At 46.3% G+C, this 27,500-nt stretch overlaps 1 protein-coding gene across 2 annotated transcripts in view; it reads left to right on the top strand.

The window, feature by feature from the left end:
* TANGO6 (transport and golgi organization 6 homolog) overlaps positions 1–27,500 on the top strand; it is a 243,566-nt gene that overhangs the window by 50,798 nt on the left and 165,268 nt on the right. For both annotated transcript variants that reach the window (XM_085888467.1, XM_085888468.1), the window contains exons 3-4: positions 25,495–25,974; positions 26,268–26,325. In XM_085888467.1, coding sequence (XP_085744593.1) covers positions 25,495–25,974; positions 26,268–26,325 — 538 coding nt within the window. The remainder of the gene's footprint in view (positions 1–25,494; positions 25,975–26,267; positions 26,326–27,500) is intronic.

Genomic DNA, 27,500 nt, shown 5'->3' with positions numbered 1-27,500 from the left:
CGTACTGTTTGAATGTCAGCTGCACCCTGACTTCACACACGTAGTCTATTACGTACTATTGGAACGTAGTGAATGAAGGTAACCAAACTGCAGTGGGACGTCTGCATACGTGGTTGGGCACCAGAAGTTGAGGAACTGAGAATTCCGGTAGTCCTTGCAGTTTTGAATCATCCTCTCGCACCCATCAATGAGCACATGGTGAATCTCCCTTGCCATACCACAAGCGTTAGAAGACACAGTTGAGGACCCGAAGAGCAAGGATACAGTCCCCGAGGATTCAGGTGATTTGTTGGCAATAAATGGACTCAGGTGGTCAGAGAGCTGGAGGGGGTGGGGGTGCTGGGGGGGGGGGTCTGTGCTCATGGGAGGTGGAATTCCCAGAAGGAAAGATGGTGGCTTGCCCTTTGAACCATGACAGCACGTCCCCATTGGTGTGCTCACCAGGCAGCACCTCCTTCAGCTGTCAATCATCCTCGAGTTGAGGTCCTCCCCTTAGCTGATGCAAATAAAAATGCCTCTTTCGATCCCTTCACCCTTTAGACCTTTTATACCCTTTTGACCACGAGAACCTTTGGACCTTTACTCCCCTTCAGTCCCTTTAGACCTCTGAGACCTAAACACCATTTGGACCCCATACACCCTTCAGACAGATTAGACAGCTTAGACTTTTGACCATTTATAGATATAGACCACTTGGACAATTTTATATTACAAATAAATCACAAATAAATATAATATCACCAATATTACAAATAAATTTGAACAATATAATTTTTTGTATTATGATTGGTGTAAATCATGACAACACAGCAAATCTGTTAAGTAAATCTCTGTAACGACGTGTGGAGAGATGACCGTTACGAGTCGATCTACGCCAGTAAAACAATAAAATATGATTTTTAATGGGTGCTTATAGTTTCATAGGTGCATAAATATTTACATATAGGATATATTTGCTCACATTTACATTGGGGGGACGGGGGGGAGGGCAATGTGGCTTGAATGAGTCAAGGGAGGTGGAGAGTTGAGTGGTGGAGTTATGGAGAAGAAGAGGAAGACGTGATTGCCTCATCATCCAACAGTACATCTTATATAGATTGGCTGGAGAGTGGAATAGGATCATTATGCAGCCTCCTCATTGGAAAATGAAATTGATGGCCTACTCCTGTCTTGCTCCTTTTCCAGTCCTTTCACAAATGACACTGCAGCTTCACTCTCCTTGCTCATTTCCACATTCCTCTGCCCGATCAGCAGCTCCTCCTCCCTTGTCCATAAATTTGTGGACCTCAAACATCTGACATCTCTCAATCCAGGATCCTGCTGATAAACTGGACATCATCTGTTTAAAAGAATCCTTCCTCCCACAGGGCATTCCTGACTCCTTCGTGTCACTCCCTGGCTATTGTCTCCTCCAGTTTGATCTACATGAACCCCGTCATGGCGGCAGAGTTGCACCGCACATCAAGAACTCCATTTCTCATTCTACGTGTGCTGCTCTTACATCTACCAAACCCTAGGAGTAAATTTGATGAAAACAACAGTTGAAAAATTGTACATTTTATAAATTTGTATTCTCCATATTCTCATGTTATTGGATTGTTGAAGATTTGATGATTAAAGCTCAAATGGTAAAAATGTTATGGCTTGGGCACTCTGAAGCGCAATGGTAAATAAATAAATAGAGAAACACGAAAGTGATTTAAAAAAAAACGGTTAATCTCACACTTGTCATGCTGCGGCGGGGCTGGTAATGGCATTTCTCTGCAAATAATTAATTATTCATTAATTTCTCCAGATTTTATATATTGTTACGGATTCGCGCCCGCCGGCGTGCTGACGGCCACGTAACTCGAATCGCGGCACGTCGCCCACCGGACGGACAATCCAGTCGTGACCCTCTCGGACTAACGCCGGGAACCAGTCACGGGTGGACCTTTCGGTCTTACCGCGATCGAGCCAATCGGCCCCCGCGTGGGATAGGGTTGCTCGCCAAATTCGACCTACCTAAGTACCCACACGGAGGGTAGACCGGGCGATCGCACCTCGCCGCAGGTCGACTTCGGACACGGGCCACTTAAGCGACCCGTTCCGTACTATCGGGATAACCGAGCGGTGTTATTCGTCGGCCTCGACGGTTCGATTAATTATCGGGCGTCTTAGCCCAGGACCAACCCTTTACGTGAAGCAAGATGGGGATTCAATGAAAGAAATGACGAAGCGAAGCGGGAAAAACAGTTCAACATAAAGCACATTTATTCGCGATGAACGGAAAGCACACATATACAATTCCACCAAAAGCACATGTAAAAGGAAAAGAAACACAATGCAATTTTACACAAAAAGCAAATGTAAAAGCGAAGACACAATGCAGAGCTATCCGACTACCGAGCACACGGCAACACTTATACAATTATACTTCACAGACGGCGCCGACAACACATACCCAAAACCAAGAAAAAGAACACCCTCAAGGATGAGGCGGGCCTGGGGCCGAGACCGGGTCGGGCCTACCCGTCTGATGATGAGGCGTGAAGTGGCGATGGTGCCCCAACTCCGCGGGCCTCGCGGACAGTGTCTGGTGGGGGGTGGGAAAAGGGGCCCCCTTGGTCGCACTATCTCAGCGCGGGGGGGAAACAGGAGGGGGTTGCTGATGCTCGGGGTAAGGAGGATTTTTACTCTGTCTCGGGTCCCGCGACGAGCGTCTCCACCTCGACCAGGTCGCGCCGTCGGCCTCCCGCCTTCAGCTCCCGGCACCGACGCGAGCACCCCCTCGTCCGTCTTCGCCGCCGCCGCCTCTCCACAGCTCCGTCCTCTTCGCTCCGACTCCAACTCCGAACTCTTCCTCCTGCGAACTTCCCAACTGCACTCAACTCCAACGCACACGACGACGACTCTTCTGACGAACGCAGCCGCTTATATAAGCCCCGTGGCTTCGCCTTTGACCCCCTGCCTTCGACCTTTCACCTCGCTCCCCATTGGCCCGAGAAAAAGTGGGCGTGAATGCATTTTGATCCATGAATTTGCATATAGCGACCGCCCTCCAACGCCCTGGAGGCGGGGCCAAATCGCCCCTCGCTCACCGATTGGACGGAACAAAAGTGGGCGTGAGTCGTTTTTGATCCGTTTTTGGAGCGGAAAGTCCGTGGTTTTGTACACGCTGTTCGGCGCGCGCCCTGCACGAGTCCAATACCGGTACCCACAAGCGGCGCAAGAACGGTGGCGATGCGACGGTTGCGAGGTGTGACGGTAAAGGTCGTGGCTGTTGTGGTGAAGCGGCGTTGTGGTGGGTGGTTGATGTTGTGACGACTGTTGAGACGCGGTTGGCGGTGGTAATCATGGCGGTTGTCCAAAATAAAGATAGTAAAAGAAAAACGGCTATCCTGAAGAGTCGCGGCACGCATAAATGACATGTATTCCCACTAGACAACGGGTTTGGGCCTAACTACACATATACTTACCGAGATATCTCACCTAAGGGACCTGAATGGTGGTTTGCGAATTTGGTAACCACAACAATATATATATATATATATATATATATATATATATATATATATATATATATATATATATATATATATATATATATATTTCTGAAGACCAAAAGGGGAAAACCAGAGATGTCACTTTTTATAAATTTCAGGGTTATTGCACCTGCCAATAGTTGGCAACATAAGGTTTCCTCTCACAATATTACTTCAACAAATAACCAAGGGTGTCACCTAATTTATATGGTATAAAGTTTAGCCGTGCAATGAAAAAACAAGTGTTGTCAAAGCTGAACAAGTAGAAACCCAGAGTTGTCAGTACTTTACTCCTGGTTATCTCCCTTTCATTCATGTTAACTGTTCCACCATAATATTCAGAGTTGAGAAACTAAAAAATGAAAGGTTGTAAAACTTTCACAGCATAAACTCTGAGCACTACAATTGCCTATTTGGTTATATCATGGGATCCGTAGTTGGTGCATATCGTGGTTCAAGCCTGGTCAAACCTTAATTGTGACTTTTATGGAACCAACGCCGTGGCTTAATGGTTCGAGCGTCTGAGTACCCATCCTCATTCGATGTACACACCGCCCAATCAACCTGCTTAGGTATCTGAGGGAGTCACATGAGGTGACTTCGGCAATCGCGGGGGTGGTTTATCCTTGGTTTCCTCCCGGTTTTCCATCAAATTAAGTAGTACGGAGTTAGAAATGGAGAATCCGTCGTCATATAAGCGAAATACCCTTGAGTATGGCGTTGAACACCAATCAAACAAAAAAGCAATGACCGTTTAATGTTGAAAAAAATAATCTGTGATCACCAAAGTCATGTAATGTATGCTAATAACCAACAAGCATGAATTTACAACACATCCTGGGTTAAAATTGCATGGCAATTATTAAACAAGGGAATAACCAGTGATGTCAGTTTGCAACATTGATTCGTTCTTTGCTTTGAAATTAAATAACACAGAAGCTTGGAAAATGCTACATGCTTAATTTGATCGGCCAATGATCACTCTTCCTTTTACTGGAAAAGAAATCTATATGACAGTTATTAAACAGTCCACCAAAGTCTTGAAACTTTGTTTTTTCAGTTTCTTCAAAATTGACTTATCCTGACATCTCTGGTTTTCCCCTTGTGGTATATATATATATATATATATATATATATATATATATATATATATATATATATATATATATATATATATATATATATATATATATATATATATATATATACACATATATAAGAGGTCCGTCTAAAAAGTAATGGGACTGACTTCACAGAAATTTGCTGCAGCATTGCAAAGGATTCAGAAGGTGTTTTGCCAAGCTTGGCAAGAAACTTCAGATTGGCTCTCTGCTCACGACTCACAGCGCGACAACTCAGACAATACAACGTGTGAAGCACGACCTGTAAAAAAATCACACAATGAGCGCAGTCAACAATCACCAATCAAATATATTGCTGGAATGTTGCAAATGACTGTGACGCAACCCGTTCATTCAAGTTGTGTAAGTGGAGCACACAGCAGGCTCAGTCCCATCACTTTTTCGACGGACCTCGTTTGTATGTATATTGATATATTCTTTGACAATGACGTAAAACTGATCAATGACAACTGATGATAATGTCCCTAAGATGCCAACGGCGTTAAAACGATAAGATGTAAACTGATAAAAATGGCCCCTATCTATCGAGAATGTTAAAACGGTAAGATGTAAACTGGTGTGCGTGTGGGTGTGCGTGTGTGCGTGCGTGCGTGCGTGCGCGCGTCGGAAATGCCGCCAACTTTTATGGCAGCTGGTATTACAAATCAGTTCAGGTCAGGTATGGGAGCATATGCCGGAGCAGCGCGTCGCTGCGTCCACTTTCCACCGGTACTCCAGGGGCCTCCATCTGGCCATCTCCAAAGCAGATTCCTGACCCATCCCCATCTCCTTGAGATGCTGATCATCCTGCTGCATCCACGAGGTCGGCCCATTGGCTTCCTCCACTCACAAGGCTCCCTCGCTGAGAGAATCTGGTGAGCGGGATCAGCATCAGGAAAACGAGCCACATGTCCATTCAGCCACAGCTGATGCTTACAGACTATGCAGGTAACAAATCTCATTTGAATCTCCCTCAGCAACCACTCATTGGACACAAAGTCTGACCGGCGGCAGCCAAGGATTCTTCGACGAGACCTGGTACCAAAGGAATTAAGATCCCCCTGGTCCCTGGTCAGATCTCAGATCCCTGGTCAGAGTCCATGTCTGACATCCGTAGAGCAAGACCAGAAGCACCAAGGACTTGAAGACTCGGACTTTCATCCTCCTGCACAGGTACCGGCAGCACCACATCCCATGATCCAGTGAATCCATGACTCCCCAGACCCGCCACAGATATCTGTTGACCTCTGGATCACAGCCAGCAGAGGCATGACTACTGCCAAGTTAAGATAATCTCTCAACGACCTTAACATCCTCACCACAAATGGGTACAGACAAGATAGCATCATCCAAGATGTCATTGAAAGCCTGGATCTTAGTCTTGACCCAATAAACTTGTAATCCCAGCAGCTCCGACTTCTCATTCAGCACCTCGAGGGCCCTCAAAAGGATATCCAGTCTCCGCAAAGATGCTGCATCATCTGCGAAATCAAGGTCTAAGATCTTGGCATTCCCAAACGATGCACCGCAGCTTGATCTCTCTGACATCCTCCCCAGAATCCAGTCAATACAAGCGCTGAAAAGTGTGGGGGCCATAACACACCCCAGACAAATTCCAGTAACAAATGGAAATAAGTCGGAGATGGGATCACCACATGTCACAGCACTCTCAGTACCAGAGTATCATTCAGACAAATCATTTACCCAAATATATTGTTGCGAATTCGCACCCGCCGGCGTGCGGACGGCCACGTGACTCGAATCGCGGCACGTCGCCCACCGGACGGACAATTCAGTCGTGACCCTCTCGGACCAACGCCGGGAGCTTGTCGTGGGTGTGGGTTTAACCTCACCACGATCGTGCCAATTGCCCACCCGCGCAGGATAGGGTGGCTCGCCAAATTAGATCTATCCAAGTACCTGCGCGAATGGTCGACCAGGCGATCGCACCACGCCACAGGCCAACTCCGGACACGAACCGCTTAAGCGGTCCGTTCCATGCTACAGTTATAACCGAGCAGTGTTATCGTCGGCCTCGACGGTTCCGATTAATTATCGGGCGTATTAAGCCCACTACAAACCCTTTATGTGAAGCAGGATGGAGGGTCAATAAAGAAAAGACGAAGTGAAACGGGAATCAGTTCACACAATGCACATTTATTACGCGACACATGGAAAGCACACATATACAGCCAAACAGTCAGAATGCACATATAGCAGTTAAAACAAAAGAAACAATGACGCAGAGTTACCACCAAATACGCGTACACACGGCAACATTTATACAGTTCTACTTTACAGACGGCGCCAACACACATTTACTCAAAAGCAAAGGAAAGAAGCCACCCTCACAGACAAGGGGGCGGATGGGCCTGCAGGCCAATATGTGCGCGTGACCTGGAGGAGCGGCCAGGTCCGCGAGACCGGGGGGGGGGGTCCTACCAGCATCCTCGTGACGCGTTGGCGGACGAGCCGCAGAGGTGGCCGCGTGGCTGTGCCCCGACTCCGTGCTCCTTGGCGGGTTTCATTGGCACGACATTTGGAGTGGGGTGGGAACGGGGCCCCCTTTTTGCACGATCTCAGCGCGGGGGAAAGGGGGAATTGTTGATGCCCTGGGGGAGGAGAATGGCTGGCTGGCTTTGGTCCCGCAACGAGCGATCTCACACCGCGACCTCTTCGCCGACCGCCGTCCTTCTCGCCTCGGACCCGAGCTCCTTTGCCTCTTCCCGCAACTCTCCTCAGCAGACTGCAGAACCCAACTCGATGCTACACCGATGACTTCGCCACCCGACTCCACTCTCTGCCACACCGATGACTCGACTCACTCTGCCCTGCCGACACACTCTGCGACTGCCACACTCTGCTACTGCCACACTCTGCTACTGCCACACTCTGCCACGATTCGCCTTGCGCTCGCCGTTTTATAGGCCGGCAGGAGAAAACAATATGCAAATATCCGGATCAAGATGACCTCGGGGGTGGAGCCACGCTCGCCAATTGGAAAGAGGAAAAGTGGGCGTGAACCTCCCCTGATCCTAGAATTTGCATGTATCGATTTCACACAGACGCACATGGAGGCGGGGCCAAGCCGCTCCGCGCTTGCTTATTGGACGGATCAGAAGTGGGCGTGTAGTGTTCTTGATCCGAATTCTCCCTCGGAAAGGCCGCCATTTGCCTTGTGGCTCGGTGCGTATCGCTAAACGAGCCCAAGACAGCCCGACGCTCAGTGTTCACAGGTGGTGCGGGAATGGCCGTAGAAGGAGAGAGGTGAGGGTGATGGAGGCTTTATCGGTGGTGGTTTGATGGTTATGGTGCCGTTTGGGAATGACGGTGATGCAATGTTTGCGGTATTGAGTTGTGAAGGTAAAGGTCGTGGCTGTTGGCGTTGTTGTTGTCTGAGGGTTGGAGCGTGGTTGTAGTTGGTGACGATGGCTGCCGTGGTGGTTTAGGTGGTTGTTGTGTGATGGCGGTTGAGACGTGGTTGGTTCAAAATAAAGGTAGAACAGAAAAAACGGCTATCTCAAAGCGTCGCAGCCCGAATGAATCACATAAAACCCTCGAAACAACGGGTTTGGGGCTAACTACACATGTAGTTACAGTTATCTCACCTGAATGGTGGTTTGCGAATTTCCACAGCCGTAACACTATTATGATATGAAATTTATGTTGTGATCAATAAGATTTCTTTAAAAAATAACAAAATATATAAAAAGTGCTTTTTACAAAAATGTGCCGCAGCACATTGCCCACTGAAGATGGGCCAAGAAGGGTACTTCTCTCGAGTACAAGCATTTAAAGGCAATACACTGACAGCAATTTGTGGTGTGTTTCACTGTTAATGTGAAAAGTTAACAGAAAAATCTAAAGAGAGAAACTGCGTACATCAATATAAAGGGTATCGAAACAAAAAAAATTATGAGAAGAGGTACAGGAGAATGAGAGTGATTAAAAGGAGCATTAACATTTATTTATTGTTGGTTGGCCTCTTTCTTGTATTTCAGAAGTACCATCAAGGCTAAAATTGATTCAATATTTTATCTGGATCTCATCATCTGTTTCTATCTTTGTATCAGTCTTTCCCTCTTTCTTGTTAATTTTCTTATTTTGATTTCTCGTTTTTAAATTGCTTTCTGTATATATTAGGATAGTTTAAACAGGACCTGTCACAAACCCATTAACTCACAGGGGAATTGTGTCTGAAAGTCCAAATGTTGCTGATAGTGTAATGACCAGATGGTGACCGACAATCTGCTCCAGGTTTATTTTCTCTTTAAATTCAGGGTCTGTGTTTGGTTAAACCAAAAAAAAAAGTGTCAGTTTGCTCTCCTTTGGTAAGTTTCTGTCAATGTCCCTGTATGTTTTTTTCCTTTCACCAATTTACTGGCAGTTTCTTATTTTAAACACAAACTTATCTATTCATATACATTGCAGACAAATGCCTTCTTGAAATGTGCATAGGTGTAGTTGCATGTCTGTCTGCTTCGGAAAGGAAGGAATTACATTTGGGTTGTTTTTTTTTTCGTTTTTATTGCTTTTATTTTTATGCTTTCGTTTTCTAATCCCTTTTTTTTGGTTTATTTATTCATCTTTCCTTATTTTGTGAATTCATGCAAATACAGTGGTGCCCCCAGAATCCGAATTTAATTCGTTCCAGGAGGCTGTTCCGATTGCAAAAAGTTCGGATTCCAAAACTATTTTCCCAATAAGTAATAATGGAAAGTGAATTAATCCGTTCCTGGACCCAAAGAAAACCCACTTTCAAGATACTCTCAACTGAAATTACCCATGTTTAAGGTAAAATAAGATGAGTAAATGACCTTCGGTGGCGATGTATTGTATGTAAACTGGTACAATCACCAAGCGCCTTCTTGTATGTATTGTATGTAAACTGGTACAATGTAATGGTATAGTCATGACATGAAAAGATTTACCTATTCCAAACTGATTTGTTTTCTGCTATTCTTTCTTTTATTCTATTACTTGCAAATACCACCCGTCGCTTCACTGACAGGAATAATAAAGGAAGGGGTGGGGGTAGAGGGGGGAAGAGAGAGGGGAGGGAGAGTGAAGAGGTGCGGGGAAAAGAAAGAGGAGGGAGGGGGAGTACAGGAGGGGTTGGGGAATGGAAGGCAGCAAGAGAAGAGAGGAAGGGAAGGCAGACATGCGGTGGAACATTAATTACGATTCATACAATCATCAAAATTATTCTGCATAGTATAACAGTGAAGATGAAAACAAAATAATGTCTGAAATGCATTTTGTATCAGTCATACTATAACAAGCCGGTAGGCGACATGGCTGCTCGCTCTAGATGGAAAGCTGGCCGATGCGACTCGCCGATATTCATGTACATGCTATCAATCAATTTAGCACAATAAATATGATTATCACAGCCCTCTTAGTTTGCGCCCAGAAACCCGCCTTGTGAAATTTCAGGCATGTTTCCAAAGAGACACTAACAAATGGCAGCCCTGGTAATTCCATTTCTATATTCGCTAAATATTTTATTTTTTTATATGATGTTGGAAGACATTCTCCTTGGGCACAAAAAAACAGGTCCCTCGGAGGTCCAGTTTTGGAGGTTTTGATTTTTTTTGTACAGTCCACAATAAGTGTACGATGTACGATAAAGTGTTTTAGCTATTGCTGAGCAACGGAGGTGTGCATAGCAACCATTCATTTTTGTGTACATGCCAGCCACATTGTACACATTTCACCCAAGTTTCATCAAAATCAGACTCTTTCTCTAAGAGATATTCGCAATTAACCGTTTCTGAAATGTTCGACATGTACTCGCCCAAAACCTATCTCCTCCTACAAATATTTTTGTTGGGGCTGCAAATTGGCATGAAGGGAGCTAGATAGATTGCGCACAGAACTGTAAGCTTCGATTTTTCGATTTTTTATATTTTTTTTTCGATTTTTTGACCACTTTAAAAGGCCGTTGCTATGCCATTGCTAGGGCCCGGGGTCCCATATTCGAAAGCACACAATCCCCAGAAATATTGGTCCAACCTACCAAATTTCATTAGAATCAGTTGAGTGGTTTAGCCCCGAGGCTTGACCAAAGTTTCGAGGACAGACAGACAGATGGAAATGTCCAGAATAAGGGTGCTCGAAGAGCAGCCAAAATACCGCCCGAAGACAAACAGCGCCCGGACACATCTGGAAACAAATTCAAAATGGCGATATTTCTTTTATGCTTAAAAATAAATCTTTCTTTGTCTATACTAAATGTTTGAGATTTTTTAAATAATCATTTCAAGAAAAAAAAAGATAGCTCCAGCGAACTACACCGCTGAGGTTGTTTCCATTGATCAAATTCGTCCGAAGAGTACTTGACTGAATCGGGAATTGACTTTTTTAATCATTTTTGTTTTGCCCGATTTGAACGAAACTTGAGACTGCACACCGCAGGAAAAGGGTGAGTAAGGTGGCCCTAAAAATTTTGCACTGTCATGTACCGTTTTGGCTGTATTTTGGGAACATACATACATACTTATACATACATACATACATACATACATACATACATACATACATACATACATACATACAAGATGAGAGTTTTAGTAATATATTGATGTTAATACGGCAAAAAGCTCGGAAATCGGGTGTTATTTTACAACTCGCTCAGAAAGACGGAGCACGGACTGCTCGCTCCGAATGGCGGAGCAGGGACCGCTCGCTCCGGATGGAGGAGCACGGACCACTCGGTCGCTGCGGATGGCGGAGCACGGACCGCTCGCTCGCTGCGGATGGCGGAGCATGGACCGCTCGCTCGCTGCGGATGGCGGAGCACGGACCGCTCGCTCGCTGTGGATGGCGGAGCACGGACCGCTCGCTTGCTGCGGATGGCGGGGCACGGACCGCTCGCTCGCTCCGGATGGCGGGGCACGGACCGCTTGCTCACTCCGGATGGCGGGGCACGGACCGCTCGCTCGCTCCGGATGGCGAGGCACGGACCGCTCGCTCGCTCCGGATGGCGGGGCACGGACCGCTCGCTCACTCCGGATGGCGGGGCACGGACCGCTCGCTCGCTCCGGATGGCGGGGCACGGACCGCTCGCTCGTTCCGGATGGCGGGGCACGGACCGCTCGCTCGCTCCGGATGGCGGGGCACGGACCGCTCGCTCGCTCCGGATGGCGGGGCACCGACCGACCGCTCGCTCCGGATGGCGGGGCACGGACCGATCGCTCGCTCGCTCCGGATGGCGGGGCACGGACCGACCGCTCGCTCGCTCCGGATGTCGGGGCACGGACCGACCGCTCGCTCGCTCCGGATGGCGGGGCACGGACCGACCGCTCGCTCGCTCCGGATGGCGGGGCACGGACCGACCGCTCGCTCCGGATGGTGGTGCACGGACCGCTCGCTCCGGATGGTGGCGCGGCAAAAGAATCTCCAGTGAGTGAACGATTTGCTTGGAATGACATAGAGAGGTACCGCTATCGACTGTCGGGCACTCATCAAGTGGCTTAAGCACCGAAGCAAGCACTCCAATTAAATGGTTGATGAGGAATGGCTGGCCAGGCTGGGCTGCATACCATATAGGATCCCTTTCACTGTAAAGCTGGTCTTCACCATGCCTGCAGCAGTGAAATAAATTAATTGAATTCATTCAAACAATTGATGTCAGGTCAGGTTCGATCTGTGACCTGCTACAGGTACCATGTAAACCTGTACTAACCTGTTCCATGGTCGGGTTGTCGGCGACTAAACCGTCTCCCCAACCAGGTTTTCTGGTGAGGAGGGTGTTTGGATATGGACACCCAGCAGGATTAAAAACAAAACCTGTCAAAGGGCGGAGGAGCTCCTTGTGAGCAAACGGCCATCCATATCTAGTGTTCAACTGTGTCTGCGGACGTCCTCCTGCAGTTGGGTTACTTCTTATTAGGAGGTTGGTGGCAGGATTTGCACTCCGGCCACCGTAAAACCCTTCATTCCGCAAAACGCAAAAACGCAAAAAAAACTGAAAACCCACTCCGTGGGAGTACCTCCTGTGCAGCTTCCCTTCGAAGGGCAGATCACCGGATGACGGGATTGGGGCAAAGCCTTCGGGACCCCCAATCTTTGATGATAGGAGGGAAACCACGGGGTAACATCCCTGGGTCAGATTGCGGGAGAGTGTGTCGGAGTGGTGCTGAGGTGTCGTCCACCAGACGGCGGTCTCCTTCGGTTAACCTGAGGCGGTCCCTTCGGGTGGGTGTCTGGAATGTCCTATTCCTAAGAGAGGATGATCACCTGTCTCTGTTATCATCTGAGCTCAAGCGTTTGGACATCGGGATTGCAGCTCTCTCTGAGGTTCGGAGACCGGACTGCAGCGAGATAATGGTGGGTGGTTACACCTACTATTGGTCTGGTCGCTCTGATGGTTACCATACCCAAGGAGTTGCTGTAGCTGTGTCCAATAAGATGACCCCAATGATAATTGAGGTAACACCGGTCAACGAGCGTATTATGAGATTAAGGATTCGTCACTCCTTAGGTGTCATTTCCCTGGTCTCTGTTTATGCTCCGACTGAGGCGAGTGATCTCACCGTGAAGGATGCATTCTACGCCACGCTTGAGTCTGTGGTTGATCAGTGCCCCAGACGAGATGCACTTCTCGTCTTGGGGGATTTCAATGCATCGACTGGAACTGATAGGGATGGTTATGAGACATGTGTTGGTCCCCATGGGTCAGGAACTATGAACCAGAATAGCACTAAGTTCCTTGACTTTGCAAGAAGTCACGGACTTAGGGTGGCTGGTTCATGGTTTCAGCGCCCACAAGCTCATCGCTGGACATGGTATTCCAACGCTGGCGGTGTGGCAAAGGAGATTGACCATGTCCTCATTGACGGTCGTTGGAGGATGATCCAGAACTGCAGGGTCTACCGGAGTGATCAGTTCCTCAATACTGACCACAGGTTTGTTGTAGCAACTGTAAAGCTGCACCTTAAATCCTGGAGAATGGTACCATCCCAGCCTAGGCTGGATGTTGGCAAGCTCAGGGATGAGAGAGTCGCTGAGGAGTTTGCGAACAGGCTGAGTGGACACTTGGGGGGTCTGGGTGCTTTGGGGGGTCCTGAAGAGTTATGGAGCGCCTTCAAGACCACCGTCCTTGATGTTGCCGGTGGATGTCTTGGAGCTCAGCGCAGGGCAAAGAAGAATTTTGTCTCTCAAGGGACACTGGATACCATTGACCAGAGTCGCAGGGCCAGGCTGAATGGCAGAGCTGAGCTCTTCAGGGAGCTGAGGCGTAAAACTGTATGTGCACTGAGGGTGGACAAGGAGGCCTATGTGCGAGGAATCTGTGAGGGGGTAGAGCATCACCTGTGGACAGGTGATTCTCGTCCCGCTTACAGGGGAATTCGCGCATTGCATTCATCCAAGCCCATCCCTCGGAGCATTGCAGTTCGAGCAGAGAGTGGTAGGCTCTTGACAGAGGAGTCTGAAGTGAAGGCCCGCTGGGCCGGTTATTTTGATCGGTTGTACCAAGCTGATCCCCCAACTGTCGAGTTGGACGTCAAGGGTGTTACAATCCCTGTTGCTGACCCTCGAATCAACTGTGGTCCATCTTCGCTTGTCGAAACACGGGCTGCGGTGAACCAGTTGAAACGGGGCAAAGCTCCAGGGATCTGTGGCATCCATGCTGAACTTCTCAAGGCTGGTGGAAATGCCGCACTCGTGTCGTTGCATGCAGTTTTGTGCTCTGCCTGGAACACAGGCATCATCCCAACTGACTGGAAGAGGGGGCCTTGTTGTCCCTCTCTGTAAAGGGAAGGGTGATCGCCAAGACTGCAACAACTACCGAGGGGTGACGCTGCTCTCAGTGCCGGGCAAGGTCTTTGCTCGGATAATTCTTGATAGGGTTCGCCACCATCTGCTTGAGCACCAGCGTCCAGAGCAGTCAGGCTTTACACCAAAGAGGTCAACGATTGACCGTATCCTTGTCCTTCGTGTCCTCACCGAACGCAGACGAGAGTTTCAGCAGGGGCTGCTTGCAGCCTATGTTGATCTCTGTAAAGCGTTTGATTCAGTGAATCGGGATGTCCTCTGGAGGATTCTTGGTCTACGTGGGGTGCCACCAAAACTGATCGATCTGATGTCTGAACTCTACTCTGGTACTGAGAGTGCTGTGAAGTGTGGTGGTATCATCTCTGTCTTATTTCCAGTTGTTACTGGAGTTCGTCAGGGATGTGTACTGGCCCCCACACTTTTCAGCACTTGTATGGACTGGATTTTGGGGAGGATGTCTGAGAGATCAAGTTGCGGTGCATCGTTTGGGAATGTCAAGATCTCGGACCTTGATTTTGCAGATGATGCAGTCATCTTTGCGGAGACTTTAGACATCCTTTTGGGGGCCCTCGAGGTGCTGAATGAGGAGTCAGAGCCGCTGGGATTACGGGTTTCTTGGGTCAAAACTAAGATCCAGGCTTTCGGTGACATCTTGGATGCTGCTGTCCTGTCTGTGTCTGTTTGTGGTGAGGATGTTGAGGTCGTGGAGAGATTCACTTACCTTGGCAGTGATATTCATGTCTCTGCTGGCTGCGAGTCAGAGGTCAATAGACGTCTGGGTCGGGCCTGGGGAGTCATGGATTCACTGGATCATGGGGTGTGGCGCTGCCGGTACCTGTGCGGGAGGACGAAAGTCCGAGTCTTCAGTACTTGGTACTTCCAGTCATGCTCTATGGATGGGAGACTTGGACTCTGATCAAGGATCTGAGACGGAGACTTAATTCCTTTGGTACCAGGTCTCTTCGGAGACTCCTTGGCTATCGCTGGTCTGATTTTGTGTCCAATGAGCGGTTGCTGAGAGAGACTCGGATGAGATTTGTTACCTGCATAGTCCGTGAGCGTCAGTTGCGGCTGTATGGACATGTGGCTCGTTTTCCTGACGCTGATCCTGCTCACCAGATTCTCTCAGCGAGGGAGTCTCATGAGTGGAGGAGGCCAGTGGGCCGACCACGTGCCTCGTGGTTGCAGCAGGTTGACCATCATCTCAAGGAGATGGGGATGGGCCTGGATTCTGCCTGGGGGATGGCCAGACGGAGGCCCCTGGAGTACCGGCGGAAAGTGGACGCAGCGACGCGCTGTTCTGGCACATGCTCCCATACCTGACCTGACCTGAAACAATGACTTTATTTACAAACCAGTTGTTGTTTAATGTAGAACAACCCTGGAGACGTTGCAAAATTGAATTGCCTGTCAAATATATATTGCAGATAATGCACCATGTTATCTGCTCGTCTGTATACGCGTCACATCGGTTCGTGGTTTGCGCAAGTGTTATAACTTCATTTTTAAAACATCTGTTTTTCACCAGATTTGCTTTGATTCCCTGTTGAGCACCTCGCAAAACCTCCGAAAATATAGACACAGATCTGGCAGACTCTGTGGATAAGAGTCCCTCTGAGGGATGGGGTGAGGTCTCGCAGTGAATTCATTAAATCATGTAGCTCAATGAAGCTAGTTCATTTTGGCACATTCCTAAATCTTTTGTTCACTCGATATAATTCTCCAAACAGTAGAAAAGGATAAGTTTAATGCTTTGGAAATTTCATGTTTTCTTGTGTGTATATGGAAGAAGGACTATAGCCTTGCTTGCAGTAAATAGGTATACAGTCATCCCCCGTTTATCGCGGGGGTTACGTTCTAACCCCCCCCCCCCCGCGAGAAGTGAAAATCCGCGATGAATGGATGCCTCGCAAAAAAATCGACTCGTCTGGTCTGGTCGGCTTGGCAGTGATCGGGGTCGAGGTGCCGGAGATTGACTCGTCTGGTCTGGTCGCCTTTGCCTTGATCGGGTTCAAGGTGCCGGAGATCGACTCGTCTGGTTTGGTCGGTTTGGCAGTGATCGGGTTTGAAGTGCTGGAGATCGACTCGTCTGGTCTCGTCAGTTTGGCAGTGCTCGTCCAACCGCGGCAAACCTTTTTCCTTTCCGCAGCATATCGAGCACCTTAACCTTCTCCTGGAGCGTCAGAACCTTCCTCTGGCACTTCGGTTCCTTGCCAGAAGCCTTAGAAGGTGCAGCGCGTTTGGGCGTCATCGTTGGGCTTGGAGACAAAAACGTACAAAATATTCGAAGTTCACAAGCGAAACTTTGTCTCGTGCGTTGTGTGACTGGTCGAGCGCCGCGCGTTATAATTTCTTGCTTAAATAATTTATATTTTATATATTATTACCGCGGTATACCGGGGGAATCCGCAGAAAAAATTAGTTAGGTTCCAAGGGAAAACCCGCGATGAACCGGGGGCGCGATAGGTAAACCGCGATATAGCGGGGGATTACTGTATAGCCTTAGTTATATGACTTGTTATTTCTTTAACGTATCAGATTTCAGTCCAGATTTTGACACCTGTTTAGTCTGGATGATATCTGATCCTCAAAACCAAAGTATTATTTTGATGATATACTTTAACTCGTTCGTGAGAGTAGATTGCATAAAATTGCTTCATATAATGTTGAGATCACTGCAAGCTCCTAATTTGAAAACTATAGCACTTACAAAAGTGATGTATGCAGCAATTTGTAGCTATGATGAACAGGAATTTGGTAATACGAGTGAGGAAAGTGACCAAAAATAACTTTATCGTTAAGAAATCGTTGTGGCTTGTTCTTAGTCAAGGTGAGATTGAACAGGTCAAAGAACATGGCAACTTCAGACCCCAGCGAAGTTACCCAGGAGACACCTAAAGACCCTAAAAAGCGAGGTGGCCGAGGATGCACCTGTTAAAGGATATAATAAAATAAGGCCATTAATCATCTTCAGAAGGGGTGTTTCAATTAAGCCAAACACCCAATTTTCACTCTTGCTCTTCCTTGGAGTTCCCTTTGGATGTATGCAAAGTTTCGGGCCGCTATGTTTTATGGTTTTGGAGTTATGGAGGGGACACACACACACACACACACACACACACACACACACACACACACACACACACACACACACACACACACACACACACACACACACACACTTATTAGTATGGATTATTTCTCTGATATTATTTGACTTCAACAACTTCTTCTTCAAACCTTTTTCAGTAAAAACAATTGCAAAGCTCGCATCATGCTTTATGGCCAGGGACAGACTTGGCCTTTTGCCAGGTATGCTAAGGTTTTATCCTGCATGTTTTGTCCTGCTGTAAAAGCCTCCAGCTTGAAACAGCTCGGACAAATCATTAGAATATGCTCTAGACTGGAGGCTCAATTGCATCTTTCTCTCACATTTGGCATTGCTTTAAGCATTTATGCCATGTGTTAATACTTTGTTGTGGAACCACTTGGGCTGAGTAGTAAATGGTGCACAAGCCTGTTAGTTTACAGCTCTTCTCGGGGTGAGATGGACCATGTTCTTGTAACAAGATGTAATTGTCCAAAAAATGGCAACTTCTTTTTTTTTTTCAATATGTGTGATAAGAAATAATAAATCTTTCCTTACTAATTATGTATGCATATGTGTATTGAAAAATATATAAGCATTGGCATAACTTTGACTCGTTTGAGTATCTTGTTCAGTGAAATATACATGGATATATTGGCACATGTCTGTCGACGGACGTGTTCCAATTCCAAAACAAGTAAGGAAGGAGGAAAAGCAGAAAGGTGTAGATGCAATGCGGGTGATGTATGCTTAAAGAGGAAAATGCGAGGTGCTTATCTACATCTTGCCCAGAAGGGTCAAGAGGAAACTCACCGATAGCTCTTGTAGAATCGTGATTCCCTTTGAGTCGAGGTAGACAAATAGGGGTTCTTTAGAGGACAGCAAGAGACAGATGGTATACAGTGCCTTAAAAAAGCGTTCACACCCCTCGAGTTTTTCACATTTTGTTGTGTTACAGCTTGAATTTAAAATGGATTAAATTTAAATTTTTTGTCACCAATCTACACAAAATACCTCATAATGACAAAGTAAAAACATGTTTTGAGGAGTTTTTACAAAATGATTCAAAATAAAATGTAGAAATATCTAATTTACATAAGTATTCAGCCCCCTAAGTCAATACTTTGTATAAGCACGTTTAGCAGCGATTACAGCTTCGAGTCTTCTTGGGTATGTCTATCAGCTTTGCGCATCTGTATTTGGGGATTTTCTCCCATTCTTCCTTGCAGATTTGCTCGAGCTCTGTCAAGTTGGATGCGGAGCGTCGGTGAACAGCAATCTTCAAGTCTTTCCACAGATTCTCAGTTTGGATTCAAATCTGGGCTTTGGTTGGGCCACTCAAGGACTTTCACATTCTTGTTCTGAAGCTATTCCAGTGTTGCTTTGGCTGCATGGTTGGGGTCATTGTCCTGTTGGAACATAAGTCTTTGCCACAGTGTAAGGTCTTTTGGATCCTGAATGAGGTTCTCCTCAAGGATTTGCCTGTATTTGGCTAAATTCATTTTTCCCTCTGTCACTAAAAGTCTCCCAGTCCCTGCCACTGAAAAGCATCCCCATAGTACGATGCTGCCACCACCATGCTTCACGGTCGGGATGGTGTTACATGGATGATGAGCTGTGCTTGATTTCTGCCACACGTAGCACTTTGCATTCAAGCCAAAGAGTTCAATTTTCATCTCATCAGACCACAGAATCTTTTGCATCATGCACTCAGAGTCTTTCGTATGCCTTTTTGCAAACATTTTCTCAGGAGTGGCTTCTGTCGTGCCACTCTCCCATAAAGCCGAGATTTGTGAAGTGCTGCAGAAACTGTTGTCCTTCCAGCAGGTTCTGCCATCTCAGCGAAGGAACTCTGTAGTTCTGTCAAACCGGCCATTGGGTTCTTGGTCACCTCCCTGACCAAGGTCCTTCTTGCCCAGTTTCTCAGTTTGGCTGGACAGCCAGCTCCAGGAAGAGTCTGGGTAGTTCCATATCCTTTCCATTTCCTAATGATTGAGCTCACTGTGCTCTTGGGATCTTTCAACACTCTCAAAATTGTTTTATACCCTTCCCCAGATCTCTGCTTCCTCACCATTCTATCTCAGAGTTCTGCATACAGTTCCTTGGACTTCATGGTATAATTTCTGCTCTGACATGTACTGTCAGCTGTGGGACCTTATATAGAAAGTTGTTTCTTTCTAAATCAAGTCAATCAATTGAATTGGCCACAAGTGGACTCCATTGAAGTTGTCGAGACATCTCAAGGATGATCAAAGGAAATTTGATGCGCTTGAACTAAATTTGGAGTGTCAGAGCAAAGGGGTTGAATATTTCTTGACGCAAGACATTTCAGCTTTTTACTTTTAATTATTTGTCAAAATTTCTGCAAAGATGTATTCACTTTGTCATTATGGGGTATTTTGTGAAGATCAGTGACAAAAAATTTAATATAATTCATTTTAATTTCAGACTGTAACACAACAAAATGTGACAAAAGTTGATGGTTATGAATATTTTCTGAAGGCACTTTATGTCGGGATTTTTTTGTTGTTGTTGTTCACAATGTCGAGGCTCATATGAGTGCCAACACACAGAACGTACAACAAGGGGAGCAGGAGATAAGATGGACGGGAGAGGGAAGGACAAAACAGAGAGATGAGGAGATCTGTGGAAAGGAGAGGGATGGGATGGGGTACACAGGGTAAACAACATGGACACTACAGGGACTTTCACGTCCTTCCACGACAGGGACTTTCAGGAAGGAAAGCAGGGAATTTGAAGGAGGTGGGTTTGGGGTGGATTAACGGGGGTAGAAAAGATCATGGTTTTGGATGGGGGAAGATAAGAGGTGGTGGTGAACAGCTGTTTTGAAGACCTGGAGAGAAGAGTGGGATTGAAGAGTGTGTGGGAGTTTGTTCCAAGGGTGGGAAAAAAAGAGGAATGAAAGAGTGAAGGTGAGCAGTGATTCTTGATTCTGGTAGTTTTACCAGAAGGGGGTTGCTGGCGGACCTTGAGCACCCTATGGAAATATGGGGGGGGGGGGGGACATATCGCAGACAGAGCAGGGGAGGGTGAGACTGGAGAGGAGATGGTAGAAGACAGAAAGATCACTCTTCTGAGGGTAGACAAGTGTGTGTCTACCCTCAGGACTCAAGAGAGCCAGGAAACGACATCCTTCTCATCTTAAGTCTGAACTCTCAAACGTCTCTCCTTCCTCCAAATCCTGGTGGTATCGAGTAAAGCCCGTTTCTGGTGTATGTTTCCACTCCATCCCTTCCCTTACCTCAAATGGCTGCACAGCTGACACTGCACATAAAAAGGCTGAAGGCCTAAACTCTGTGTTTGCTTCTAAATCTTGTGTCCCAAACCCATCACTTTCTGTACCCACCTTACCCAGTCACACACAGCTCTTCCTGGACTCTGTGTCCTTTTCTCCTGACACTGTGAAGAGCTTGCTGACAAACTTTGACTCAGATTCTACAACCGGTCCAGATGGCATCAGCCCACATGTCCTAAAAACCTGCTCTGTTGCTCTTGCTCACCCTCTCTCTGTTCTATTCACCATCTCATTGACTCAAGGTTATCTGCTATCTGTTTGGAAATCAGCAAACATTACCGCTCTGCATGAAAAAGGTGAAAAAAATGGATCCCTGCAACTCCCGACTAATCACCCTGCTCCCAATCATCAGCAAGGTAATATAATCCATCATTGCTTCTGACATCAAATCCTTCCTTTTCTCCAATGGCTTGATTTCTGATCATCAATTTTAATTCAGACAAGGTCACTCTACCCTGGATATGCTACTTCTGCTTTCCCAACAATGGATGGAGGTCTTAAATGCCAAACATGAGATCAGAGCCATCTCGTCGACATATCGTGAGCTTTCTTTAGTCTGGCATCCCGCACTGCTCACAAAACTCTCTTATTGTGTCTGAGGTAATCTCCACTCATGGCTTGTGGACTTCCTCTCCTGTCACAGTCGACGCATGGCTCTCAATAGAATCCTCTCATCTCCTCTTCTGGCCCAGGCTGGAGTTCCTCAAGGCAGTGTTCTTGGCCCTGTGCTTTTTCTTGTTTTCATCAATGATCTCTGAGATTGCCTGGAAAATCCTCTGTTTCTCTTTGCTGATGACTCCACCATCTGCCGTACCATCTCTCATCCCTCAGATTGGCAAGCAGCAGCCTCTTTACTCTCTGCAGACTTGGATAAAATCACAAGCTGGTCAAACACTTGGAATATGTCTTTCATTCCTGACAAATCTCACACCCTCAACATGTCTCTCTGAAAGGACTGTCTGAACCCTCACCCTCCCCCCCCCCCCCAATCTATTTTCTCAACAATGCCCTTGAAGAAGTGCTTTCATTCAAGCTTCTGGGTCTCACTATCTGCCACAATCTTTCCTGGGAAAGCCACATCATCAGGCTGGCCTCCAAAGCCAGTCGCCGACTTGGCATCCTACATTGTGCAAAGTCCTGCATTGGCACACCTGAGCTTCGAACCACTTACAAAACTTTCATCCGCAGTCTGATGGAGTATTGCTCTCCCCATCTGGGGTGATGCTCCTACCTCACACCGAGCTCGACTTCACGCTGTGGAAACCAAGGCTTTTAGGATCATTCGTATCGTCTGCGATGCAGCTGAGTCTTTGGGTCTCTCACTCTCTCACCAGAGGCAGGTCATTGGTCTTTCTGTCTTCTCCCGTCTCCTCTCCAGCCTTGTTCCCCCCCCCCCCCCGGTCTGTCTGTGATCTGTCCCCTCTATATTTCCTCAGGGCGATCAAGGTGCACCCAAAAAAACCCTTCTGGTGAAACTGCCAAAATCAAGAATCACTGCTCACCTCTATTTTCATTCCTCTATTTTCCAACCTCTGGAACAAACTCCCACACTCCCTTCAATCCCACTCCTCCCTCCAGGTCTTCAAAACAGCTCTTCACCACCATCTCATATCTTCCCCCATCCAAAATTTTGATCTTTACTACCCCCGTTAATCCACCCCAAACCCACCCCCTTCAAATTCCCTGTTTTCCTTCCTGAATGTCCCCGTAACACCATCTTGTTTACTCCATGTACCCTGCCTCATCCCTCTCCCTCACCCAGATCTCCCCACTATTTTGTACTTCTCTCTCCCACCCCTCTTATCTCCTGCCTTGTTATGCGTTTCTGTGTATGAGCTCTTTCATGAGCCTCGACTTGGTGTTTTAAAAAATATATATTTATATATATATATATCTCTTATAATACCAAGCTTGCACACTAAAAACTCAGCTCGCAGTCACACGATCCCTATGAAATTGCTGTGGCACTTAGCGGACATGCCGACAATGTTTGGGAAGTCTTGGCGTTCCATAGTACCACTTGCATTTTGCACAATGCGTATTTTTGTCATTCCCCGTGTACGGTCTGTCGTCTGCTACCAGCTATGTTGTACTGCTATCGCATGCATCTGCACGGGTATCGCTAGTATATATTTATATATATATATATATATATATATATATATATATATATATATATATATATATATATATATATATATATATATATATATATATATATATATATATATATATATATATATATATATATATATATATATATATATATATAGTAGAAGATGGGGCGGATGGAATTGCACAATTTTAAAGAAGAAGAAGAAGGCGCTTCCATAGACCGCAAATTTGAACAAAATACGTGACAGCAGACCCGGTCTCATCAGGCACTTCATCTATTGTGCCTGATGAAGCCAGCTGCAAAGTTGGCGAAACGTTGTGTGACACGTGTGTGACATCTGACGTACAGTGGTAACATGTCAGAACGGTGTGTGCAACTTCCAGCGAGGGTGGTACTTGCATCAAATGCATTAGGGCCGTGACTATAAAAAGCAGTGCAGAACCATTTGGTCCCCCACATTCAAAGGTATGAGCCACATTCGAGGGTATGAGCCATTCCAGCATTCGGGGTGGGCTTTCAGTCCCGCAGCGCTATATTCCCAGTTCAGTGTTAGTGGAAGGATAGCTACAGAAGTACTGAGTTAGTTAGAGCCACTTCGGCTGCAGTACGAATCGCATGACAAGGTATTCGGCGCACCATGCTGTCTTTCGAGCACCTCAAGGAAAGCCTTCTATATCTGCCTCCCTTCCTGTCTTATTCTTTTGTCTGCCCTGTTCCCCTGAACGAGTCTGCATGTGATAAGTTATACTTATCTGCATTTTAGGTTTCGGCATGGAAACTGTATCTGTCTAGTTACACATACTGGAGAGTTTCCACATTGTCTTTATTTCTTGATTCCATTCGGTGTCACCATCCTTTTCAATATTTTTATACCTATTGTGCTTTATAGTATTATCACTGTGCATTTTGAGTCATTGAATTGCCTTCCAGCATAATCAAATTCCCTTGCAAAACCGAACATGCATGCCGAAACCGCCGCCTGGCTAAATTAATTAATCACAACCACATTGCACCACCCAGTGTGCAGAACGCTTTCTTTCAGCATCTTGGGAGTTACACAGGCTCCTATATGTGTGGTGGCATTGTATAAATCTTTCTCTCTGCTTGCTTCATCTTTCTCCTTATTTGTGTCCTGCTTTCCCTTCTTATTTTGCATGGAGCTCCAAGCAGCATAATTTGCTGTCAGCAGAGTTGTGCTGCTGATGCAGTACCCCATTTAGGTTCGAGCAGGAGTTAGTAATTTGATCAGGGTGCTGGCATAGCTCACCTACTCTTCATGAAGGACACCGTGGGATCTTCAACGTCCACCAACTCATGCCAGCAGATGGGACACCCAGTTTAACGTCCATCCAAGGGAGGGCACGGACATTTGTGCATTACCCTGCCTGCAAAAGACCAGAATGACAGTTGTTTATACCTGGCCCGAGATTCCAACCCAGGGTAGATAGCTCAGAAAGGAATTCACGTACCTCTAGTATATCCTGTCAGCCCTCCTTTCCCTTTCTCTTGGCTTTTTGTTTTTCCTCTATGTCCTTTCTTCTCTCCTTTCCTCTGGGGCCTCTATATATTATGCAACATAATTGAGGGGGGAGGGGATGGTGAGTTGGTCATTACTGAGCATTACGTGGAGGCTGGGGAGTGTTTCAGCCTGCCTTACATAATCCTGTTGTTTCATCTTATAATTACACTCCTTGAAATTTGATCGAATCGATATTTGATGTGATGAAGCTTAAACGTGCAACACAAATTGAATTTTGATTCAAAAATAATTGAGTTTTTTTTTTTTTCAATTCCTCAGCAGTGTTCTTGTACGATACTAAACATACCTGAGTCGCATATAAATAATACAGTGCTGGCTGTGTGGATTATTGCATCACAGATGCAGACCATGCAGGAGGAGGAGGTTGGGACCATACTCTTCAGAGCATTCGTGCTGCTTAAGCAGTCTCCTTGGCTATTGGGCACAACCCTGGACAGGTCGCCACTCCGACACCATACCAGCAAGCTGGCACTCATTTTGCCGACCTCGGAAGGATGACAGGCCGAGTTAACCCCACCTGGTATTAATTCAACAGCTGAGTGGGATTTAAACTCAGGACCCTAGGATCCAAAGCCCACCACCCTAACCATTAAGCCAACACCAGGCATGCACACCATGCAGGATAAAGAGAAATTATACAAAATGAATGCAGCGAACAGTGCAGTGTACCTCAGCAAAAAGAGAAATACTATATCATTCAAACATTGACATCTTTTTACTTGCAGAAGTTTTGTTGGCTTATTTATGGATAAAGTCGGTTGTATTTCTGCTGTTTATCTCACCGAATATGGCCCAAGGTCAATGCAACATTTCAAGCTTTGAAAATACATTTAACAGAAAATATATGCTTGATATGATCGGAAGTTTTAAAACTATTATCCATTGTCCTTTTTGTTGGAAATCTCTCTTTTGAGCTGACCTCCATTCAGCGTTGTTCTTGTTGCAAAAATTTAATGTAGTTTGGATATTTAGTTCATTGATATGCCTTTGTTTTTCATCTCAATTGCAGTTGAAATCTGAAGACCATGCATCTCTGAAGACCTTGTTCCCTCAACTCAATGAGCTTGCGTCCATGCACTCTGCGCCTGATATCCGTGAGCTGGCTTCTGACCTTTGTATTGCCCTTGCAACACATGGAGTCTATACAGCAGACAGTGTGACTGCTTCAGCACAATGCCCATTGGGAAGGCGAGCGAAGGTCACACCCGAGAATCGTGGCTCTGGCCACTGCACTAACCAGCACAACAACAAAATGGAAAATTTAACCAAAAGCACGGAAGCTGCTGCAAGAAATTTGAGGCAGAGGAGAGGAAATGTTGGGAAGGGAAGCGAGCAGATGTCGAGTGGGAGGGGAACGAGTCTTCAGGAGGTCATGGAGGCAGCCTTTGACCCGGGTGTGCCGGAGAGGGCAGAAGCTCTGCGGACTCTCACAAGTTTACTGAAGCAGAGGAACCTTGAGGCTCTGGGATTGCAGGAGAAAATCCTTTCAGTGAGTTCAGCAGGGACCTCTGCATCATTCTTGATTTCTCACTGAGCTTTAGCCTTGAAATAAATTGAGAAAACTCCCACGTGTAAATAATAATTCTTCCTTTTTATTTAAGCTTATTTTAGACATTTTTACTTTTCATTTGCAGTTTTTACTTTATGTAATTGCCATCAAAAATGATGTTTTGCTGTACGCCAGGTGTTTTAGTGACAAAGTCCATCATGTATTTTTATAAGTCGTTTGCCAGTCCCGCTTCCTGTGATGCATCTCAAAGATTTGTGCTGCTTTTTTGGCAGATATTTTTGGAAAACGTGGATCACGTCGACTCCTTTGTGTATCTCTCTGCGATTCAAGGCAAGTTTCTGCTTTTAATCCTTCCTTTTCATGTGCCAAAACAACATTGAAAGGCAATGCTTTCAAAGCACTCTCACTTGACCTCGTCCTGTCCATTGCAATTATGTCTTACACGTCGTCCAATTCTCAACAATCAAATGAGCTCGTCATACGAAACTCGCAGTAACGGAGCATTTTTCCTTTTCATTCAGTTGTCCGATCACCATGCCTTCACTGTATTTGAATTCTGTGACTTCCAACTTTCAGGCCTTCTGCATTTTAGTTGTCATAAAATGACTGGTTTTTCTCACCAGGTTTGAGATCACTTTTACAATTCTTCATTCCACATTGCTGCACCCTAATTTGTATCATTCCTTTACAATTGAGAGTCGTGCCTTTTGGTCACAAATAATGTTAAGCAGCTGTTCAGCGGCAACATTTGACCACTCAAAAGGCCTACTCCAAGAGTTTCACCGATGCAACTAATTTTAACTGACCCTTTTAAGAACTCCAACCACATCTGCCGTTTTATCTGATGGTGGGAAAAATTCAACGTGGGTAGTTTGTTCACATCTGCAAGCAGTCTCTCTGGATACTTTCTTGACAACTGCCTTCCAGTATACACAATAGTTTAAACTTTTATTCTGGAATTCTGTCTCGGGAATAAAGTTGGATTTTGGTACAGCGGCCATTAATTGCCCCTGAACTGGCGTGATATTATAGCTGGTCCGGGGAAACACGACCTGACCTCTGCTATGGTGCGACCTAATGAAATGGATGCGTATGTTTGTGACCTGGAAACGCCCTTTTGGGAGAGAGCAATACGGATGAGTACATTGTCCCGGAAATTATTGCAGGGAAGCCATTGTGTCATTTCCACTGCTGCCCTCTGTCTATCCTTATTGTGACCCATTTATTTGCAAAGTGAGACGAGATCAGGGCAAGGTGGGGATGAAACGGCAATGTGGTCCCAGTGGGGCCAGGGTAGCAATGTTCACTGTTATCCCAGCCCAATGCTCTTTGTTTGATGCATGGGGTATTGCCACCTCAGCGGGCAAGATGCAGCAGCTGAGCAAACGTGCTCCTGATGCTTCCCTGTCTCAGATTACTGGCCGGGTTGAGCGGGTGCAAGGCAGATGGGCAGTAATGGTTTGGACATTTTGAACTTTGTCTTTTGTCATTTACACTTCTTTAGA

Source organism: Eptatretus burgeri, chromosome 7 (genome assembly GCF_056783735.1).
Source record: "Eptatretus burgeri isolate ZD-2024b chromosome 7, Ebu_testis_v1, whole genome shotgun sequence".
Classification (NCBI taxonomy): Eukaryota; Metazoa; Chordata; class Myxini; order Myxiniformes; family Myxinidae; genus Eptatretus; species Eptatretus burgeri.
The sequence above is the reverse complement of the archived record's forward strand: the minus strand, read 5'-3'. Positions and strand labels throughout refer to the sequence as shown.